The sequence below is a fragment of the Dipodomys ordii genome, unplaced genomic scaffold, assembly GCF_000151885.1.
Source record: "Dipodomys ordii isolate 6190 unplaced genomic scaffold, Dord_2.0 Scaffold12, whole genome shotgun sequence".
Lineage (NCBI taxonomy): Eukaryota > Metazoa > Chordata > Mammalia > Rodentia > Heteromyidae > Dipodomys > Dipodomys ordii.
In genome coordinates, this window is record NW_012267228.1 from 2,470,150 (window position 1) to 2,493,580 (window position 23,431).

At 56.3% G+C, this 23,431-nt stretch overlaps 1 protein-coding gene across 1 annotated transcript in view; it reads right to left on the reverse strand.

Moving 5' to 3' along the window:
• Positions 1 to 576: 576 nt before the first annotated feature.
• The window catches only part of Atg7 (autophagy related 7), a 154,315-nt gene continuing 131,460 nt past the window's right edge, over positions 577 to 23,431 (reverse strand). Inside the window, 1 exon segment of the mRNA XM_013010309.1 lies at positions 577 to 674. Coding sequence (XP_012865763.1) covers positions 642 to 674 — 33 coding nt within the window. The 3' untranslated portion in view covers positions 577 to 641.

Consider the following 23,431-nt stretch of genomic DNA (forward strand, 5'->3'; position numbering starts at 1 on the left):
GGGCGTTGCACGGGGCCCCTGGTGAGTTAGGAATGCTTGTTTCTGTGTCTCCTGTAGTCTTTCCTACGGCAGTTCTGCTGCTGGTCAGCCCCACACTCCACTTTGGCATCAGATCTGGGCCAGAGACAGAAGCTGAGCCTCTGGGTCACGTGTGCTGCTGGGCAGGGTGGCCCCAGGCTCCAAGGACATGCCAGCTTCCCTGCTCCCATGCCAGGGAGAAGGGGAGAGGAGGAGAAGTGGCTTTTGCCTCGGTGACTAGCCCGGGGGGCCCGCCTGTCCCCAGGCCGGGGTCCCTCCGGTGCCCACCGCTGCAGAGACAGCTAGGGGCTCCCGTCTCCATGGTGCCCGGGGTGAGGTGGGGCCCGCGGCGGGGTGCAGCTCCTGGCTGGAGCTGGCTGCTCACTGCCCTGTTTAGTCTTGGGGACCAAGATGGGAGGAGTGTGGGAGCTTGACCACTGTGGCGCGGGAGACCATCACTGTGCGTGGATCATGGGCATGGCCAAGCCAAGGTTATTATTGAACCCAAACCCAGCGGGGGTGCAGAGCGGGGGCCTCCTGTCCTGGCTCAGGAGTCTTGGGCACAGGCCTGCTCCGACAGCCGGCAGCCGGGGTGGCGCGGACCCTGCGGAGGGGTGGTTGGCTCACACGGTCTCGTCGTCGCTCATGTCCCAGATCTGTGGGGAGAAGGGGAGACACTCAGCCCAGGGCTCCCCCCACCCGTGGGTGTGCTCACCAGGCTGCAGCTGTGGCAAGAAGCACATCCCCATGCATGGGGGGGGAGGGGAGGGGAGGCTAGGCCCCGCCCCCTCGCTCAGCAGATCAAGGCCCCGCAGGAGTGAAGCCAGCGTGAAGCCCTCCCACCTCAGGCCGCACAGCCACCCCAGCTTGCTCCTGTCATCACCACCCACCGGTCCTGCCTGCCCCCACCCCTCGCCACCTCCCACTCTGCACGTGGGCTGACAGTCCCCAGGGAAGCTCAGGGAGCGGCCCACCCCCCTCCCTGCAGAGGGTCCCAGGGCCCCTTGCCCCAGGGCTGACTAGAAGGCCATTCCTGAAGCCCTGCCCTCTGAACAGTGTTCTGGTGGACTGCCCGGGTGGCGGGGGCCCAGCCAGGGTAAACATGGCTGCCAGCTTGGCTTCCACAGCCAAGGGTGAGGAAAGCCTTCCGGAGAGCCATTTCTACAGGGGCTGCAGCCTGTGGGCACGAGGGTGGGCTGTCAAAGCGGCTCCGAAGCCAGCATGCACAGTGCGGCCTGCTGGGCTTTCTGTCCCCAGCCTTCTGGCCAGGTGTCAGCAGCTCGTGGCACACACTAGCTCTCAGACACGTTTATGGGTTCGAACCGTGAGCCAACTCTCCCTCCAAACATCTGCCTGCTGCCCCCCCTCCCATCACAGGGACAGGCGTGCGAGGCTGAGCCAGGCGGGCGGGAAGGGGAGGCCTGGGGAGACCCCAGCGCCCACCCTCCTCACTGTCAGAAACGCCCTGTGAAGGTGCCCTGGCCTGTGAAGGTGCCCTGGCCTGTGAAGGTGCCCTGCCCTGGCCACTCACAGCATTTGGCCCCAGCAGTTCCCTACTCTAGGTGATCTCGCAAGAAATGAAAATGTGACCACATGCGTGTGCACGCACACACGTTCAAAGCATCACACACGGCTTACAAGTGAACAGGGAAGGCTCTCCAGATGTCCACTGCAGCGAGGCTGGGCAGGATGCACACTCTTATTTAGACCCCTGGGAGTGGAGGCGCTGGGCGCGCCGGGGCCTCTCCACCTTACTTGATCATCATGAGCCTTGTTAGAGTCCCTGCTCCCGTGTCTGGACTCTCCCGGGCCCACACTGGCTCTCCACAGCACATACAGGATCACCACTCAACACAGAGATGGAGATGGCCCGCCCCCGCCCCATGCTGAGTGGCTTCGTTCTGCGTGGGTCTTGGTCACCCCACCATGGGCCTGGCCCAGTCCCTCTGACACAGCCCCAGCACAGAAAGTGGTGGGCGAGGCGGCCGGGCCGCGCTGAGCTGCAGAGGAGGGGCAGGGGAGGGCCCTGGCGGCGGGAGGGGCTGGGCCGCGCCCAGTGGGCCTCGTTCTGTATCACCAGAGACGGACCCCTGAGCCCAGACCACCCCAGGCTGTCTCTGGACCTCACTTCTGGGGGCTGCCACAAACCAAGGTTCTATCAACACCGTAATTACCCTGTGAATGGCACAATTATGTGTTGGCGGGTGTGGGTGTGTTAAAAGTGTTCCTTTGGTAAGTGTAAACATTTCCAATAGCGCACCGCGGGGAGCGCGTGGGAGGAGGGACCGGAGCTCCCGCCACCCCAGCTGCGCTTCTCCATGGGAGGGGCAAGCCCTGCCTGAGGATCCCCCCCAAGCACGCTGCAGAATCTGGGGGAGCAGTGAAGGCCTGGGGTGTGTCTCCGGGCACAGCAGCCCCTGCCTGGCCCCTATGGGCGTCTACTCCTTCCTGCGGTGTTCATGGGGTGGCGCAGTCCTGGGTGTGAGGTGCGTGTGCATCCCCCCCCTGCACATTACCCTCGTGCTCAGGGTGGGGTCCGGCAGCCGGCACTCAGAGCACTGCTAGCCTCAGGCTGGGGCGAGGCAGACGGAATGGGAGGAAGCCCTTGTGGGTGTTGAGCTGAGGGGCAAGGCCAGCGCCAAGCGCTGTGCACGCTGACCCACACATGCTGGGAAGCTGGGGCTGTGGGTCTTCCGACCCTCAGATCCTGCTCACCACGTCCCCGCAGGACCACGCAGATTCCACCCACACCACGTCCCCACAGAACCACAGATTCCACCCACACCACGTCCCCACAGAACCACAGATTCTACCCACACCACGTCCCCACAGAACCACAGATTCCACCCACACCACATCCCCACAGAACCACGCGGATTCCACCCACACCACGTCCCCACAGAACCACAGATTCCACCCACACCACGTCCCCACAGAACCACGCGGGTTCCACCCACACCACGTCCCCACAGAACCACAGATTCCACCCACACCACGTCCCCACAGAACCATGCGGATTCCACCCACACCACGTCCCCACAGAACCACGGATTCCACCCACACCACGTCCCCATAGAACCACGCGGGTTCCACCCACACCACGTCCCCACAGAACCACGGATTCCACCCACACCACGTCCCCACAGAACCACAGATTCCACCCACACCACGTCCCCACAGAACCACGCGGATTCCACCCACACCACGTCCCCATAGAACCACGGATTCCACCCACACCACGTCCCCATAGAACCACGCGGATTCCACCCACACCACGTCCCCACAGAACCACGGATTCCACCCACACCACGTCCCCACAGAACCACACGGGTTCCACCTGTGCCCACACAGCACCCCAGATTCTAGCCCTGCGCCTGCAGTTTCCAGTGGCACAGGGAGGCTGAGACCCGAGCTTCCTGTGCGTAGGGGCGGGGGGGGGGGCGCTGGCTCTCTGTGCCCTGGCCCTGCTGACTTCAAGCTTTCCACCCACAGCTGGCCCTGACCAGAATCTGCCAGACACTGCCACCTCTGACTCCCCAGGCATGGGGAGCCCTGGCTGTCCCTGACCTCTGCACTGCCCCCTGGGCACCGAGGACTTGGCCCAGATGGCAGCTTCCTTGACTTTGCCCTGGACTTTTTCCTCTCCCTCCAGCTCTGCTCCTCCTGTCCCCCCAACAGCGTTGCCCTGCCTTCTCCTTGGGTATCCTACTGACCCCCCTCACACCCCCAGCTCAGCTCCTGATGCAGCTGTTTCTGAACGGTTCCGTGGAGGACGGAAAGGATTTGTGGCATGGACATGAAAGTCACAGAGGGCACTTGGTGCCCCAGGCCAGGAGGACAGCGGGAGGGCGGGCAGGCAGGCAGCAGACCCCTCCGCCATGGCTCAGCCTGGCAGGGGCGTGGGACGTGGGAGCTCTGCACACAGTCTGGGACCCAATGGGCGGCCCGGGCAAGGCCTCAGGCAGGGGCTGGTCTGAGCTCTTGGCCTCTTGTCGGCGCAACACAGAATCTTGGGGTGCTAGGGCACTCCTAGCACTGTGCTGTTGTTTGCAATGGGGTCTCACCAACTTTATTTTGCCCTGGCTGGCCTCAAACCATGATCTTCCCAATCTCTGCCTCCTGAGCGGCTAGGATCGCAGGCATGAGCCATGGACGCCCACCTGGCACCTTTTAAAGGATGGCTGCTTGCCTCCCTACCAGCCTGGAGGAGTAAAGACCACCTCTCTCCTTTGGGGTATCCTGTCCACAAGGCCAGCGTGGCAGGCATGGACTTCAGGGCCAGCCTCCAGTTCCAGAGGGTTCTGTGGAGCGTCTCCCTAGCCACAGGGTGCTAGGTGAGGAGGTGTGCACAGAGTCCTGGCCTCCGCCATTGGAGTGCCACAGTGACCAGCCACAGCCAGCCAGGCCAGCGGGCACGACAGGAGGCACGTGACAGCAAGCTGGGCCAGCCAAGGCCGAGGAGAGGAAAGGGAGGGGAGACACCGCCTTGGCAGGACTGGGTGCATGGCGGAGAGCCGGGACACATGGCGGGGGAGCCGGGGCGCATGGCAGGGGAGCCGGGGCGCATGGCAGGACTGGGTGCATGGTGGGGAGCCGGGGTGCATGGCGGGGAGCCGGGGTGCATGGCGGGGAGCCGGGATGCATGGCGGGGAGCTGGGGTGCATGGCAGGGAGCCGGGGTGCATGGCGGGACTGGGTGCATGGCAGGACTGGGTGCATGGCAGGGAGCCGGGGTGCATGGCGGGGAGCCGGGGTGCATGGTGCGACTGGGTACATGGCAGGGAGTTGGGGTGCATGGCGGGACTGGGCGCATGGCAGGGAGTTGGGGTGCATGGCAGGGAGTTGGGGTGCATGGCGGGGAGCCGGGGTGCATGGCGGGACAGGGTGCATGGCAGGGAGTTGGGGTGCATGGTGGGGAGTTGGGGTGCATGGCGGGGAGCTAGGTGCATGGCAGGGCTGGGTGCATGGCGGGGAGTTGGGGTGCATGGTGGGGACTGAGGAGAGGGAAGGCATGAGTGGAGGAGCAGGGCAGTGTACACGTGGCAGCCCGGTCCCGCCACACCCCACCCGAAGATGTTCTGTGCTGATGCGGCCAGGCTGGAGGGCGGGCCGGGCCTAGGCACAGGTCAAGCAAAGGAGGGCAGACACCCAGCCTGCACACTCGGTGCTGAGATCTGGGCCACAAGTCCAAATCTGCTACCCCAAGCAACCAAGGTAAGGCTGGATACAGGAAGGAGGCTGGGGGTATCCTGGAGGGGGTGCAGGAGGGAAACAGAGGCTGGGGAGAGCAGGGGCTGAGCAGCCGGGGAAACTCATCTCACCTCCAGCCAGAAAGGCACAGGACTCCCAGACAGCCCACCGGTGGGGAGACCCTGAGGTACCGCAAGAGGGGTGCCACTGTGTCCCAGGGAGTGAGCAGCAGTCCCCCACACACACACAGGGGAGAAGGCCGGGGGGGCCTGCGCTTGTGCGGCTGGCACAGGCCGGAGCGCCGGAGGCCTTACGCCTGCTGACAAGCAGGTCTGAGGTGGTAGGGAACACACAGAAAACAAGGCTTGCACGGCTCTGGTTGGCCTCCTGAGGGTCTTTGCAGCGCTTCTGGCGCGGCGGGGAGTGGGGTCTTGGTGTCTGGGGACCTGGGGGACACACTGGCTGCAGGCAGGGCAGCAGCGGCTTCCTAGGGGAAGGCTGGCCTTGCCCTGGGAATCCCCACCGAAATTTCCAGACAGGAGGCCCTGGGGTCCCACCCAGCAGGCTCTGCATCTGAAAACAGGCCTCAGGGACCGAGGTGTCTGGAAGCCTCCAGGAGGCATCACTAAAACACGGCCACCTCCAAGGCCTGGCTGCACCGAGGTGGGCACAAGGCCGGCGTGTGGTGGTGGGACTGAGGGCTCGAGTCTTCCTTATCCCTGACTCTGTTGAATGTCAGGAACCACAGGATGCCGCACGGGCAGCGCCAGCCTCCCGTGGAGCTGGGGATGGTGTGGATTTAACCCGGGGCCGCATGCCCGGCCTGCTCGCCAGCGCCCGGGCTTAGGTGGAGAACACGGCCATTGCTGCGGCCCAGACGTTTGGCCTGCACTTTAACTGCAGCGGTTAGAGACGGAGGGCCGGGCCAGGTCCTGACTCGGGGTAGACGCCTTTGCGCCTTTGTTCTCCACCTGCAGGGGCAGCGGCAGGCAGCCTGCTGCAGCCTGGTGGGGGTGGGGGGGAGCACCGGACCGCAGCACATGGGGACACCCCTCATGAGAAGGCGATGCAGGCGCCCCGGGGTCCCCGCGAATGCCAGGACCGTCACACGTGAGCAGCTTCCTGCCCCCCGCAAGGCCAACCACTGTGATCTGGTCACCACACAGACCCTGACCCCAACTTCCCAAGGCAGAGGTGAGGCAGCGCGGGCTGGGTGCAGCTCGGGGCAGCGCTGGCCTCGCTGGCGCCGCCATGGGTTCCACCCGGCACGATCAAAACAAGAACCGGCGAGGCAGAGACACGGCGAAGGGGACTTGAGCACAGGAGCCCTGGGGCGGTGACGGGCGGCAGTCACCCCACCTGTGGACACCAGCGCTTTCACATGGGAAACCAGAGGGTGAGAACGAAACGAGAGGAGGAAGGGAGCCCAAAAGCAGGAAGGACAGCAAACTGCACCTACTCTGTCTCAGACACACTGGGAACACGAAAGGCCGAGCCCAAGAGCCGGGGAAGCCGGGCACAGAGCAGGCAGGCACGCACGCGGGCAGGCACGCACGCGGGCATGCGGGCAGGCGGGCAGGCACGCACGCGGGCAGGCACGCACGCGGGCAGGCACACACGCGGGCAGGCAGGCAGGTGGGCCGTGCTGTGGGGCCGCCGTGAGAGCAGCGTGGCTTTATAAGGAGAGTGGCCCGCTGGTCCCCGCGATGTCCTGCCCCGGGCCGTGATGCGTGCCGTGACGCGGCAGCCCCTGGCTGGGCGCTTGGACTTCCCAGCCTCCACACCACGAGCCCAACCAAATCCACCTGTCTTCTCTAGAAAGTACTCAGCCCACGCATTCAGCCATAGCTTCAGGATTCACGCCAAGACAAGCGCCGCTCTGGACGCACCCAGCGTGGCTCCACAGCCGGGAGGGCCACGACAGCGCGCGGCAGCAGCGGACGCGCTGCTGACGCAGGCCAGGAGGCCGAGCGCTGGCGCCTGCGGACGGCTCCGCGAACACGGGCCCTCCAGACCCCGTCCCACCCGGCCGGCGGCGCCTGGGGCCGCAGAGACCCAGCTCCTCCTGAGAGGTGAGAGGGGGGGGGACAGTGGCTGGGGGGGGGGCTCCCCGGGCTGGTGGCCCGGAGGGAAAGCAGGTGGAGGAGAGGGGCGCTGGAGAGACGGGCAGGGCAAGTCCGACGCTGCGCTGCGGGCGGAGCGGGGGGGCCGTGTGCGGGAGGGGGCAGTAGAGGCCTCAAGCCGGACAGGCAGAGGCCAGGTGTGCCTGAGCCACGGAACGGAAGCAGGAGACGTGAAGCCAGGGGTGATGGCAAATCGGATCAGAATCCCAGAACTTCAGCTCGGGACAGGGACGGGATCTCCCGCTGTGGCCCGCGCCTTCCCCGCTGTTACTGTGCTGGGGCCGAGGCCAGGGAGGGGCCCGGAGACACGGCGGGGCCCACGAAGGCGGACACCCACAGGTGTGCGCGAGCTGGGCCTCACACACAGGAAGAGGGGAGCTTTGCCACTCCACGGCAGCCTGGCCTGCCTGAGCCCCAGGCTCCGCCCAGCGCAAAGCACGGGGGTCAGGGAGCAGCCGCCAGAGCGGGCACCGGGTGGGCGGCGGAGCGATGTGAGCGGCCGGCTCACAGCGCTTCTGAGCCGCTAGGACGTGGCCCCCCGAGGGCCGCCTGGCAGGGTGCGTGTCCCCAGGCCACACAGAACCCATGTTTCCCTGAGGAGGACAATGCGCTTTGGGGCTCGCTTTTTCTGGGATCTGTGGGAATTTTTAAAGAAAAGGACATGGGGCTGGGAAGGTGGCTCAGTGGCAGAGCGCGTGCCTTGCATGCCTGAGGCCCTGGGTTCGACTCCTCAACACCACATAAGCAGAAAAAAGAAAAAGCCGGGAGTGGCGCTGTGGCTCAAGTGGTAGAGCGCTAGCCTTGAACTGAAGAGCGGAGGGACAGCGCCCAGGCCCAGAGTTCAGGCCCCATGACTGACCGAAAAGAAAAGAAAAAAAAAAGGACTGAAATGGCTAACTGTGGCAGCAGGGCAAAAATGAGCAAGAGTCCCGGGCACCGTAGCTCTGGAAGGTTCCTGGACAGTCAGGAGTGGAGAACAGCTCTCAGTGGGCCACAGCACAGGGCGCCTCTCCCTATGTCCGACCCCACCACAGGGGCTGCTCTCGGGCTCAGGCGGGGAGCCCTGAGAACCTGGCCGGGCTGCTCCCCACGGTCACACCCTCCCCACGCACCATCTCCACCTGCTGTGGGAGGAGCAGTGCTCCACACAGAAACAAGCCCCGCCCTCCCTGCGGCCGAGGGAGAAAACGATGACCAACGGTGGGCAGCCTTTCCCCCTGGAAGTCTCTCACCCAGATGAGGAACGGGCTTCCTGGGACAGCCAGCGGAAATGTCCATGGGTGCGTACAGGAGGGGCTGAGCTAGAGGGGCAAAGGCCGGGCTCTGTGCTGGAGAGACCGGCAGAGGCAGGACGAGGAGACTGGGGTGGGGGGGGGCGCGGGGAGTGTGTGGGCTGAGCACAGGAGAAAGGCGCTTCCCGGGCTGTCAGGTGGTGAGCCGAGCTGGCCCCGCAAGCAGGGAGCAGCTGCCCACTGTGGTTCGAGAGCGGGGAGCCGGTGGGCATGCCTGGCTGCGGAGGCTCTGTGTGCCTCTTGCTCCCACGGACCACACAGCAGTGTTGGGGGTGGGCACGCAGCCGCTGGCTGGACAGCAAGTGCCCCGCTGCCTTCCAAGCTATGTGGCTGTGTCCCCAGGCCACTGCTGTGAGCAGAGGTGAGGCGTGGTCTTGGATCCCAGGGCAACCGTGTTCGGAGGCCATGCGGACGGCATCTTGCTTTACCTCGGCTGTCTCGTGCCAATGCCCAACAATAGTGCTTTGCTGGGACCGGCATCTATGCGGCTAGCGCAGTGGTAAGTCTCCGGGGCTTGTCTTATTCAGAGTGGGCATCCTCTGCTGTGGGTGACCAGGACGAAGGCCTGGCAGGGGGGAACAGGCCTGCCCCAGGCTTCTCCATGGCAGACGCAGCATGGGCAGGCTCCGCTGGGCAGGCACGGACCGCACACCCTGCCCTCCTCCCTTCAGCCCTGCAACTTAACTGCGTTGGGAAGCCAGGGCTCAAGATGAGCTCCGAGTTTTTTTTTAAATTGGCGTAACTTGAAAGTGTGCAATATTTTAGGAGCTTAAGAAAGTAAGGATAGTTCTTTCCCTGAATCAATCTTTTTCAGCCTTTTTATAACCAGACTGCCTCTCTGCTTGCAGTTTCTTTCCTTTTCTTCCTTCTCTTTGTTGAGGTGATGCACAGCAGCCCAGAGCTCAGAGGGCTATGTTTTGGGGAGGAACAAAGAAAGAGCAACTGTGGCTTCAAGAAATAACATCTTTAAAGAATCAGCTCCATGTATTCCAACTTCTCGAGAGCAGCCTTAATGACAGTCTTCAGTCGTCTGCAGAAAGGGGCCTTGGCTTTCATGTGTCTGGGCAGACGGCTGTGCAGCACGGGGCTTTCTCCATCATGCCGCCTGCCCTGAGAGGCAGGTACGTGAAGCCCTCGTTCTGAGCAACATCAAACCCAGACAGGAGAGAAACTGAAAACAAGCTCACACATGGGGCTCCTCTTCAACGTTACTGGATCCTTCTTCCCAAGTTAGCGAGGGCTGGACTGGCAGCTATCCAGTCCAGAAGAGGTTTACGATATAAATAACTACTCGGCTCATTTCCCTCATCTCAGTTTGTTGGCCCAGGTCTTGCTGAGTTTAAACGAACACTCACAGTGGTGGTGAACTGCAGCCAGGGATGGAGGTTAGGGTCAAGCAGCTTTGCCACCCCAAGAAAGCTCATGCCAAACAGGCCCCCCAAGGCTCAGACGGCTTTCAGAGCAGCACCAGGATGAAGATGCTGCCCACCGCACCCCCCATCCCCTGCTCTGCCCAGAGGCTGCCCACCAAGCTCTGCCCATCCCTGTCAGGCTGGGGCCTACCCGTGTGCCTGGCCCCTCAGTGAGGCTCTGCAGGTTAGCACCCAAACAGCTGCACCATGTGCTCAGAGCCAGCACTTTGGCCAGCCCTGGGGTGGGGGCCTCAGGACAGGAGTACCTTCAGGCCTTCCCCATGGTGCAAGGACCCCCTTTCATAAAACGGCTCATTTTCACCAGTGACGGGCTGCCTCGGACAGGCTACACATGCGCTCTGGTCTTGTCTTTTGACCCGGGTGGATGGTGTGATGCTGCCTCCACCGTGTGGCTGATTCGCCGGCCTCGTGGCACCTCCCTTGGACATGGAGCTGGGGCTGCCCTCCCCAACCTCTCTGCACACCGCTTTACCTCCTGCCATTGGTGACCGCACTGCTGCATCACACGGAACCCAGCTCCAGCATACGCTTGGAAACTCCCAAGTCATGCATAAGTCAATAAATCACGCTCCATAAATGCTTGTTTAACAAGCAGCTAAAAGAGCAAGCCTGCTCGGCACTGAACCACACGGTGTACGTTTTCTTCTCACCTTTGGAAACACAAACACTCAGAGGGCAGGAGAGGCCGCTGGGTGCTGTGCTGCCTGCTTCCCTCCCAGTGCCTGAGGCGGCGGCAGGGAGGTGGGGACGGGCCTGCTGCCATTCCTCAGTCTCAGGGATAGTTCTGGAGAAGGCGGCAGGAAACGACAGCAGGCAAGGGTTTAGGATGGTTCTCGGAGTGAACATTCAGTCCGTCTGTGTACTCACGATGATTAGGATGCTCGTGGTGAGCTTCCCGTGCTGTCAGGACAGTTTCCTATAGGCTGCGCGACGCTCCCGTGAGCCTGTGGATGCCCCTGGGTGCCAGCAGGCTCTGGGCTGGTGGATCTCTGAGGAAGGGGCTTTGCCCCGCCTCCCAGGCTCGTGGACAGGACAACTGGGCTTGGATCTCAGCTCACAACCCACGGGCTGGGTGGGGTCCACAAGGGCTTCCTTACGACCCGGTGGCACCCTGCCGACCTCGTCTGGTGGACGGAGACCCTCAGGAGCATGGTGGGGGGAGGGGGAAGCCTTACTTCTCTTCTTTTTGTTTTTGTCAGGGCAGCCTTGTGACAGCAACACCAACACAAAGAATGACACATCACTAAGAGAAGGTACAAAGGAAGCGCCGGGCTCAGCGGGAGCCCCGATGCGGGGGAAGCAAAACACTCAGCAACAGCGCACATTGCACCTGAGGTCAGGCCAGGGCACAGGCCGGGAAGAAACTGGGTTTCTCCGTGGAGCATGTCTTTCATGAAAAACAAAAGGGTCCTGGAAGTTATTTCTGCCCTGTGAGGTAGCTCATTAGGGCTTTTTGAATGCGAAGGTGGAACTTCCGGAAGCTTCCCATGGAACAGGGCCCGGCCACATGTTCGGCGGCAGGAGGACTGCGGATGCGCAGGGCAGGCGGGGCTCCTCTGCCAGGACCCAGGGGGCGTGCTGCTGCATGCAGGGCCTTGCTCCCGCTGAGCCGGAGCCGCTCCAGGCAGACAGCGGCTTGGTCATGTCTGCGGAGGCAGGTGGATCGGAACACATCTGTGCTCGCCGCCCCGTTCCCACCACCCTCCCACCACAGGCCCGGCCTGTATGGGAGAGCTGCGGGCCCCTGCTTCCAGGAAAGACATCCACCTCAGCGCACACAGACTTTCCAGTGCAAAGAGCAGCAGAAGAGAGAAGTTTCTGGGCTCTTCGTGTGGAGAAGGGTGGTACGCCTGGGGCAGGGTGAAGGAGCCAGAGGTGACACAGTGGCTGAAAGTGACTGAGGGGTTTAGAGCCACCTCAGCCTCCCTGGGCCAAACTCAAGCTCCTGCTCCTCCTGCTCCGCCACCGAAATGGAATGGGGGTGCTCCTGCCAGCCGGCTCGCCATGCCTGAGACTCAGGACGTGACCTCCAGGTGAGACTACAAGTGAAGAGAAATAAGGGCCCCTAATTTTAAAGACTGTGAGGCTTGAGGGGGCAGTGCCAGGCTGCGCTGACGGCGGCAAGGCAGCACCTGTGAGGATTCATGAGTCTCCCTCCCGGAAGCAACCCGTGACAGTCCCTGAAATATCACACCAACAAAGCCAGGCACAATGTATCTCTCATTCCTGACTTTCAATGATTTCCCTTTTTGTGACAAAAGCAGATGTTTAACATGATTTTCTGTTGTCTGTGAGCATGCCTTCATAGTGTAAAATAAGCTCTTCGCTGGGTGTGTCCTTTGGTGGGGGAACACTTGTGTGGCATGTGCAAGGCCCTGAGGTCAATCCTAGCACCATAAAAGAAAAAAAAAAAGAGGTGATGGAAAGAGATCAGATTAGAAGAATCTATCATGTTCACTTCATGCTCAAGAACATTTTGATAACACAGAAGTGATTAGTTTCTGAAGAGACAAAGAAAGGGAGAGAATCAAGAACCAAGAAGCAAAGGGCAGGAAGAGAGAAAACAACACAGAGAAATCAGACCAACAGAAAAAGAGTGACACGGTCCAAAAAGAAATGTACTTGTTACCTGACTTATGTAACCACCACCCCCTTCTGTACATCCAGTATATAGTAACAATTGAAAGCAACAACAACCAGAACAGTGAGAAGTTCCAAGCCTGGCCAGGCACTCCAGCACGGGGAAGGGAAGCTGAATTCCACTTTAAGATAATAAAGATACGTCTTTGCTTCAATATTCATCTAAAGATAGGTCTTCATTAGGGATTGCTAGAAACACAAGGTTTTTGTTCATGCACTACCCTAGCCTGTGTAGCTAAGACTCCTCACCCTAAATGGAGAAGAGGTCTAGCACAGTGCCTTATGCATTGAAACTGAATGTTAGACTACTGAGCCACACTTCTGGTATTTTCCTGGTAACAGGAAAATACACCGAAACCTGCCAATTACCCAACATTAACTAAATCTACAATATAAACATGGAAGCATAGCTCCTTCAAAAGCTGACAAGATTCACAATAAATTATTTAAGTGATCATAGAAAGAAATTTCAAACAATGAACTAAAAATGTGACAAGAATGAGCCATAAAATGTAGAGAAGACAGATAATCAGATGGAGGAATTCAAAGATACAAACAATGAGCTCAAAGAGAATTCAAGCAAACAGCTAAATAAAAAAAAATTAAAAATGAAGAATATGACAGAGGAATGTAAAAATCTTGAAAAAAAATTAAATTCTTGGAACAAAGAACTGAATAGTCGCATAAAAACTCAATTATAGCTGGGTGCCGGTGGTTCACGCCTGTAATCCTAGCTATGCAGGAGGCTGAGATCTGAGGATCATGGATCAAAGCCAGCCGGGGCAGGAAACTCTGTGAGACTCTTATCTCCAATAAACCGGAAAATCAGAAGTGGCGCTGTGGCTTAAGTGGTAGAGCACTAGTCTTGAGCTGAAGAGCTGAGGGATAGCGCCCAGGCCCAGAGTTCAAGCCCTATGACTGATAAAAACAAATAAACAAACAAAAACTCAAAAGCCTAGCTGGGTCCTGTAGCTCATGCCTGTAACCCTAGCTACTTATGAGGCTGAGATCTGAGGATCACGGGTCTAGCCATCAGAACAGAACAAGCTGGAAATGCAACATCAGCGACCGAAGATACAATAAAGGGATCGGACCAATTGAAGACATCGAAAAATCTAAAAAAATAAGGATGGAATGTGCAACACTTCTAAGACAGCATCAAAAGACCAAACTTAAGAATTGTGGGCATAGAAAAAGGAGAAGAGATACAGAGAGCAAGGATAACATTCAATAAAATAGTAACAGGGCTGGGAAGGTGGCTCAGTGGTAGAGCGCTTGCCTTGCATGCATGAGGCCCTGGGTTCGATTCCTCGGCACCACATAACCAAAAAGAAAAAAAGCCGGAAGTGGTGCTGTGGCTCAAGTGGTAGAGTGCTAGCCTTGAGCTGAAGAGCTGAGGGACAGCGCCCAGGCCCAGAGTTCAGGCCCCACGACCAGACCCAAAAAACAAACAAAAATAAATAAAATAATAAAATCTCCCTAATCTTGACAAAAAAAACATCATCAACTGAACGTGCCCACAGAACTAGACATATTATGGTTACAACACTAAACAAAAAAAAAAATTATGAAAGTTGCAAAGGAGAAGTGGCAATCCCATTAGAGTAACACAAACTGTAAATGCAAGGAAGGTATAAAAGACTTGAAAGACAGAAACTGCCAGATCAGTGTATCCTGCAAAGATACCCTTTATACTTGCAGGAGAAATGAAAAGCTCTCATGATAAGCCAAAGCTAAAGAAATTCATGACCATAAAACCAGCACTGCAGAAAATGTTTGAAATCCTACAAATGAAAACAGAGACATTCTACTAGATGAGATACCATAGCAATGGAGAAACAGAAAAGAAATAAAATTCATAACAACCACAGAGACAGCGAATATGTCATACTTTTTCAGTTTTAACATTGAGTAATAATCTCAACTCCCCACTCAGAAAACACAGAATGGCAAGTTGAATTAAAAAGCAAAGGCTCTGTTAGGGAAATGAACCCTAAGATATGTATTCAATTTTTTTTTCTTTCATGCGATTGTTTCTAACACATTTATAAGATTTTTTTGTTGTTGTTGCTTTGTATGTCCTTCCCCCACAGTATAACCCCTGCTTTCACTGTATTTGATGTCGGTATAATTTGTGGAGGGGAAGGGGAAAAACAAATCATTTAAATAGGGATACAGGTGGACCCATTGCAACAATGAGATGTACAAGTCGTTATGTCGAAAACAAACTTTACAACTTTGGTGGGGGGGGGGAGCAGGGAGGATTGGGTCGGGGGGCAGGGGGAGGATGGGAAGGGATGGGAAGGGGAAACAAAGGAGGAGGCTACAATGCTTGATAAGAAATGTACTCATTAACTTGCCCATGTAATTGTAACCCCTCTGTACAGTATTTTCACAATAAAAAACAACAACAACAAAAAAGCAAAGGCTCAAAGCTGGGTGCTGGTGGCTCATACCTGTAATCCTAGCTATTTAGGAGGCTGAGATCTGAGGATCACAGTTCAAAGACAACCTAGGCAGGAAAGTCTGGGAGACTCTTATCTCCAATAAACCACTAGAAAACCGGAAGTGGCGCTGTGGCTCAAGTGGTAGAGTGCTTGCCTTGAGCTGAAGAGCTGAGGGACAGCGCCCAGGCCCAGAGTTCAAGCCCCACGACCAACCAAAACAAAAACAAAAAACAAACAAAAGCAAAGGCCCAGCCCCTTGTTGTCTACAAAAAACACATCTCACGAGGAACATAAATACAGGGTAAAGGATGGAAAACAATTTTCCAAGTAAGTGGACCCCCCCAAAAAAACAGGCAGTTGTTATATGTGACAAAATAGATTCAAAACTAAAATTAGTCAAAAATGACAAAGAAGATTACTTCATATAAATAAAAGGAAAAGTCCAAACAGAGGAAGTTAAAATTGTAAAAATACACAAACCAAATATTGGTGTACCCAAGTTCAGTAAACAGATATTCCTGGACTTAAGACTACATACAGACCCTGTCACTGTAACCGCGAGGCTTCAGTGTCTCACCCTTACTGATGGATGGACCATCTAAATTATAAAAAAAAAAAGTCAACAAATCTCAGAATTAAGCTGGACACTGGTGATTCACATCTGTAATCCTAGCTACTCAGGAGGCTGAGAACTGAGGACCATAGTTCAATGCCAACTCAGGCAGAAAAGTCTGTGAGACTTTTGTCTCCAGTTAAGCACCAGAAAACCAGAAGTGGCTCAAAGTGGTAGAGAGCTAGCAAAAGGAGATCAGAGATAACACCCAGGCTGGGAGTTCAAGCCCCATGACTGACTGCCCCCCCAACCCTCCTCCAAAAAAAAAAGAAATTGCAGAATTAAATGATACTCTAAGCCAAATGAACTTGTCAGATATTTAGATAGTATTTCACCCAGCAGCTGCATAAATCACATTTCTTCTCAGCACCCTATGGAACTTTTTCCAAATTAAGGTGCATTTTAGAACATAAAGGAAGTCTTGGCAAATACAAATGAAACTTAAATAATTTCCTGTGCTTTATCAAACCATAATGGAATTAAACTAGAATCCAACATTGAACTTACAGAAAATAGTTATGGAGATTGACTAGCACATTGTTGAATGTGGTCACTGAAGCATTAAGGGGAGAACTAAGAAAGTTCCTAGAATCTAGTGAAAATGAAAGCATATGTGACCAGAAGCTTGGGGATACCTCAAAAGCAGTACTGAGTGGAACCTGCAGCTCTGAGTGCCTACGTCAAAACCACAGACAGATCACAAACAGCCCCAATGATGCATCTGAAGCTCCTAGAAAAATAAGAACAGGACAACTCAAAAATTAGAAAGAATTGCTACAGGTGAGAGACGTTAATAAAACTGACAGTAAACAAAAAACTACACACCAAAATCAATGAAACAAAAAGCTGTTTTTCTGAAAAAATAAGTATGACTGATAAACCCTTAGAAGATCTAACCTGTAAGTAGGAGGGAAGACCCAAATTTATAAGATGAGAGATATAAAAAGGGACCTCACAACAAATACCAATGAAATCCAGATGATCACAAAGAAACATGTGAACAACTATATTCAAATAAACTGGAAAATCTAGAAAAAAAAATGGGCACATTTCTAGATGTATTTGATCTACCAAAACTAAGCCAACAGGGAATAGACCACTGACACAGACCTATAATAAGCAAACAAGAATTCAAAGAGTCCACAGAAAGGAATTATAGTGAATGCCATTTGGCTGAGTTGGTCACTCAGGCTACTGAGGAGGAAGGGGACCTTGTGTCTACTTTTCAGGACACAGGTAATAGGAGATTTGCATAGAGAAACAAGTGTCCTTAAATTTCATACCAAAATCTGAAGAAGCTAGGGAAAATGCAGAGGTGTGAGGCTTGTCCGTGGCGCTGGTTTAAACCTTTGCTGGCGGATGATAGGCCCTGTTTCTAATGATCTCTCAGGAGCCAGGACAAAGGTGGATGTCTAACCCTGGTGCTCCTTATGTGCATCCCAGACAGACTGTCCCCTCGTTCCTCGGAGTCTTCTCCTCCCTGAGGAACATGGAGTGGCTGCCCTCACCCTGCACGGCACTCCTGGCTTTCTGTAACATGCTGTGGTTTTGGAGGGGGCGCAGCTGAATGTGCTGGCTGGCTGCTGGCGGCCGGAAGGCCAGGCCTCACTTCCTGTGCTCCCAGCGAACCTCGGCTGGGCCCCAACTCAGTTGAGGATGGGGCAGCCGGAAAGGGAGGGACTGGGGGGGTCCCCTCTGAGGGAGAGAACAGTGAAGAGAAAAACAAAGTCTCAAGCTGCTTTGAACTGAGACTTTTAAAACCGGTCTTGTCTGTTTTGGCCTGGGGCTCCCCACTTGGAATGATACAAGCAGTTCTTTCCAGTCAGCTTTCGATCACAGTTTCCCACACCGGGGCGGGCAGCAGAGTGCTGTGGCTGGGGGCTGCGGCCGCTCAGCGCCGTCAGGACGGCAGGAAGCACAAGGCTCGCCAGCCTTCCGAGCCGCCCTCCAGTCCCTTGCCCTGCCTTGGCTTGGCTTTTCCGCGTTAGCTGGGCGGATCGAGCTGTGTTCTGGCTGCAAGCGGAGATCACGTGGGGCACAAGCACTCTGACGTCACTAAGTAAACTTCTGTTTGCAGAGCCTGCGTGGCTCTGTGCCAGTATCAGCAGGGCACTTCCGCTCGAGGGTGGAGGGAAATCGGGCAGTGCACACACCGGGTTCCTGCGGAAGCCCAGCTGGCCCCCCAGTGGCAGGCGGACATGCAGGGCTCCCTATGTAAGGAGGTGGTGCAGACCCCCCTTCTGGGGCCTCTGAACCCCACTTCCTATGTTGCTCTTCTGCCTACTGGAGCACAGGGCTGCAAAGGACAATGCTAGAAGTAGTCCTCCTGTGTCCTCCCTCCAGGCCCAGAGACAGGCTCGGAGGACGAAGTTCACACGGGGTGGGCACTGAGAGGAGGGAGCATCTCTGGCTGAGAGTTTTCAGAGAAAATTCAGGCAGATTTTCAGATCCTTGGTGAGTCTCATTTTCAGAGAACTGGACATTCCCGTCACCAGTCCCCACAAACAGGGAGATAGAAAAGAAAACCAGCCAACATTTACAAACCCAGTACCACACCAGGGGGTCTCTGGGACCGGCTTGGGGTGGACTGCATTAGAAGCACCCAAGGCTGTACCTGGAAACAGGACTTCATCCCCGCCCAGCAGGCACTGCACAGCCGCGCCCATAGACACGTTCTCCTCAGTCCCTCCAGAAGCCCCTCAAGGGGCCAGCGAATCCATTCCACAGTCAAAGACGCGAGGCTGAGAGGAGAAGAGTGGGGGGCTGGAGGCCTCACAGCTGGCTAGTGGCAGGATGGGTTCGACCCCGGGCCTGCTCCATGTAGAGCCACAGCTGTCTAGTAACTTGAGCACAGGTACCTTCTAACACTGAGTGCAAACAGTCCAATCACAGCCACCTCAGGCTCCGCAGCCAGGGCGGTGCACGCCGCAGACTGGTCTGAAGGCTGCGGCTGGCTGATTGTTGACAGTCGTGTAAAATAGCCACCAACCAACTTTAAAGCTGGATGCACCTCTTGGGTATGAATGAGCCCTGGAAGTGGAGACTAGACCTCATGACTGATGGGGTCTCCCCTTCCCAGCTCCCCAGCTTCGAGGAGAGGCGTCCCGGGGCCCAGCCCTAGCCTGGGCAGCTTCCCCGCACTGCGGATGCCCCGTCAGTCAGTTCAGAGCACCACCAGCACCCCCCCTCACACACGGGGCATTCCCAATCGCCTCAGCTATGAGAAAGGAGGGGACACAGAGACCTTGGCAAGGTCCAAACAGGCTCTGCTCTGGGTTTCAGTGTCTGAGCGCTAGGTGCTCCAGCAAGGAGACTCTTCCTGTTCTAGCAACTTCCCATGCCAGGCACATCTCTAGGCAGAGGACAACCGAATGAAAACCGGTGAGACAGAAAGCTTCTCCCAGAAGAACCCTGAGCGCATGGGCTCCCAAGCTCAGGGAGGCAAGCTCCGACCGAGTGCGCAGGGGCCGGCAGAGGCTGTGCAGGGCCCGGGCGGGCCTGTGCGTGCAGGGCCGGGGCGCAGGCCCGTCTCGCTTGCTGGCTTGCTGTGGTTAGTGACTGCCCCTCAGCTCGCAAGGAGGCTTCCTCATTCCCATTGTCCTGCCCGAGGGGCTGTGCACCTGTGCGGTCCCGGCTCAGATAATGAGGACATTTCTCTTTGAACAGTACCACCCTTGCCGCGCTCTCCCACAGTTTTTCCCTGGCCTCCCCACCCGCAAGCTGTACAGTTCATTTTTCACCCGGTGTCTACTGAGCACATCTGCTGCCTCTGTTTGCCCTTTGTCCTGCCTGGTCTGCCCCCCTTTGCCCTCCCAAAGACAGAGAAACTGAGCTTTATGACATTTTTTGTTTTTGGGTTTTTTTTTTTGGGTCCGGTTGTGGGGCTTGAACTCTGGGCCTGGGCGCTGCCCCTCAGCTCTTCAGCTCAAGGCTAGCGCTCTACCACTTGAGCCACAGCGCCACTTCCGGCTTTTTTCTTTTTGCTTATGTGGTGCTGAGGAATTGAACCCAGGGCCTCAGGCATGCAAGGCAAGCCCCGCTTTATGACATTTTTTATGATACCAGACCTGCAGAGCTGGGAAGAAACCTTATAACCAGCAGATTTTTTTTTAATTGCCAGATGAGAAATGTGGAGTCAAGAAAAATGAGGTTTGTTTCTGTTACTTACCTTTGCCACTTGAAATGAACAATTGTTCAAAGCCCCGTGAAAGCTACTCTCTTATTTAACTACGTTGGTTTTCTGGCTCATTTCAAGTTTTTCTGTATGTTTCAGTGAGCTCAGCTGTCAACTGGGCGTGGGCTACTGTTGAGATGGGAAGGCGGTCAAATGCTCATTCTAGAATCTAACCGTTCCCAGGCCCTGGTCAGCGACTGGCCAGACTCTCCAGAGGGCCACGCCTGCCTTGCGTCTGGCAGCCCTGGCTCCAGTCGCCCCCTCCTCTGACTGCTCCAGCCCCGGTGTGTGTGTGTGGAGCAGGGGTAGCACCAGAGGCCTTTCCTCACCCGCCTGCCACGCGCCCGCCATCCGGCCTGCGCAGCCCTGCGGCCCTCCTTGCCCCTGGCCAGACCGCTGTCAGCTCTGTCCTCCACACTGGGGGCAGCTCTCACTCTCCCCCGATCTTTTCTGAAGCTGGAGCCTTGTGCATGCTAAGCACAGGCTGAACCACTGGAGCTATCTGCCGCACAGGACCCCGACGGTGCCGCCCTGCTCCAAGCGCCCGTCAAGCAGCTTCTGTACTGGAGCTGCGGTGAGGGCCGCAGCACCTGCCCGGGCCTGGGCTTGCTGCTCGCCCTCGTGTTCCAGTCACACATGGCTTCTGCTTCACTCATCACCTCTCCACACGTCGTCTCTGTGGCTCAGAATGTGCTTCCTGCCACACCTCAGGGGTGCTCTCTGGCTGGCCCGAGCCCTCCATAGCTTCCTCTGGGAGAGGAAGGAGCCGGATGCCTCCCCCCGACCCCAGTCCTCCACCCCACGTCTGCCGTCCAGCCACATCAGGGGTCCCCTGGCTGCCTAGGTTTTGTTTAAACTAGGTTTCCTAATTTAAACTGCCTGTGGACTGCCTCCTCTTCCCTCCTTCCCTCCCAACAAGCCCCCAGCAAGCAAGGATCCTTTCACTGACTCCATAATTTTGCTTTTTGCAGAATGTCATGGGGTTGGAATGATATAATACATAACCTTTTCTGACTTCATCAGGTCTTGTCTTCTTTGACTTAGTAAAACATGCCTGAAGTTTCTCTTTAGCTTTTCACAGCTTGGTAAGTCTTGCCCCTCTTGTTAGCTCACCTGTCTGGAGGCCTTTAAAAGCAGAGCCAATAAAAATGCCCTAAGAGCACTGGGCCACCATGGACCACAGGGAGAGAAAGGCGGCAGACACTTCCTGGCTACAGAATTGTCAGTGCTTGAGATGGGAGACCCGGAGGAACAAGAGCATTTCCTGAACACACAGTCTAGCTCCTGTCTCCCTGACCCAGTGTGAATCACATGAGCACAGGAAACTGCTTGCCGGCCCCAAATGGACAGGAAGACAGGACCCCAAAGGTCCCAACTGCAACTCAAAGTGAATGACTTTTGTCTTGCAAATCCTGCGGTGGCTTCACACATGAGAAGCCGGGCTTTCACCTCCTACTGGCCAACAGCACCATTGCAGCCTTACCCGTTTCCACACTGGGGCCAATTCATCTTTTTTTTTTTTTTTTTTGTCAATTATGGGCTTGAACTCAGGGCCTGGGCTCTGTCCCTGAGCCTCTTGGTGCTCAACACTAGTGCTCTACCACTTCTGGATTCTGACTAGGTTACTAGAGATAAGAGTCTCATGAGGACTTTTCTGCCTGGGCTGGCTTTGAACTGTGATCCTCAGATCTCAGCCTCGTGAGTAGCTAGGATTCCAGGCGTGAGCCACCGGTGCTGAGTCAATTCATGTGTTTGGCCTGGCTTTGCTAACACGCTGGAGGAGCTGCAGGCTCACAGGGGGCTGTCACCTGGTGCTGGTGCCTGCGACACAATGGATGCCCGCAAGAGCAGCCGCTGCTTTGCACTCCTGCTGCCGCCCCGAGCTCTGTGCCCGCACTCACTCTCACTCACTTCCTCCGGTGGAAGGCAGTTCTGGCCACAGCAGAACTGAAGCTCAGGACTGACACGATTGGTGACCTGGCTTTTTTTTTCTTTTTGTTTTTTGAGACAGGGTCTTTCTGTGTACACCCAGGCTGGCCTTGAACTCAAGAGTCCTCCTGTTTTTGTCTCCGAGATGCTGGATCACAGGAGAAGTGAGGCTGGGCTACAGCTCCCAGCCCCGGGGCCTGTGGAGAGTGGAGGTAGGGTGACTCAGAGTCTACAAAAGGTCTCCTTGATTGTTGGTAGTCAGGGGGGGCAGAGGTCAGGGGACAATGGAAAAGCAAGCTGGATGTCAAGTTAGGGAGACACTCAGGACCCGGGGGGGTGGGTGACGCCACAGCTGCTGGCAAGTGGCAGACGCTGGCCAACGTAAACGTTTACACTTCACACTATCAGCCTCCCGTCCCCCCAGCCGACAAGTCTGACTGCCAAGGACAGTGTGGTCAGAAAAACACAAGGTGAAAAAGAGAGCAGAATCAGCTGGTTTCCTGTCGAGAATGTGCTGTTTTCAGCAAGAAAACCTGGGAAAGTTTTGAAGGAAGGGCCCCTCCCGGGCCCCTTCCAGGCGCCTCTCGGTGCTGGGGGGGGGGGGGCGGTGGAGCTTGGAGCCAGCCGGCTGGGTGGGGCTGGCCAGGGCCTCTAGGAGCCCTTGTCCTGGGGGAGTCAGGCCCGCCGGCTCCCTGGCAGCCACACCACTTAGAAGTTATTTTTCACTGCAGCGGGGCACACTTACAGAGACTGAGGAGAGGAGATGCTGTGAAACACACATTCAGATCGGAAGGTAGACGGTCCCCGATTAGGAACTGGTACAGGTCTACTTTAGACAAAGCTGCCCCGCTCAGATCCCGCCGCCCATCGGGCGGGGTGTGTGCCATTTTCAGGGTGGATGCGAGAAAGATGATACCCAGCGGGGTGAAGATACGAGATTCCATGGAACTCCCCCAGGCACTCACCTTCCTTCTAATTTCTGCAGACACCAGCTGGCTGGGGGAGGGGAAAGGCAGACCAACAAAGGGTGGGGGGGAGATTCTTTGTGTGGAGGAAAACAGCAGAAGCTGCTGGGAAGAAATCCGTCTGGGTTCAGAGAAATCAACTTAGAAAGCCCTGGTCATAAAAATAGCCAGTGGTGAATCCTAGCCTATTTATATCAGCCCGCGGTCACTATCAGAGCCCTGGCAAGAATCACCAGACCCGGTAAGTAATCCTCACAGGCAGAGGGCCTGATTTATGGGGGGACAACTGAAAGGCCACTGGAGCAACTGAGTCAGGGAAAAGCTGAGTGCTGGCACCAAACAGGACATTTATACATGGCTCTCGCTTTACAGAAATAGATGGGTTCCTGAAAAGTTGGCTCTTAAATGAATTTGATTAATGCAATCATATTTTCCTAGTGAATCACATTTTTAAATTAGAGATGGATGTGGGGGGGGGGTTGCCAAGAGCAAAGGCACAGAACAACTGTGGCCCTATGACTAAATAAAAAGCATCCATAATTCAGCAAACCCTACAATGTCACTTATTTTAAGGCCATTAGTAAGGCTCATAAAATGCAAAAAATGTG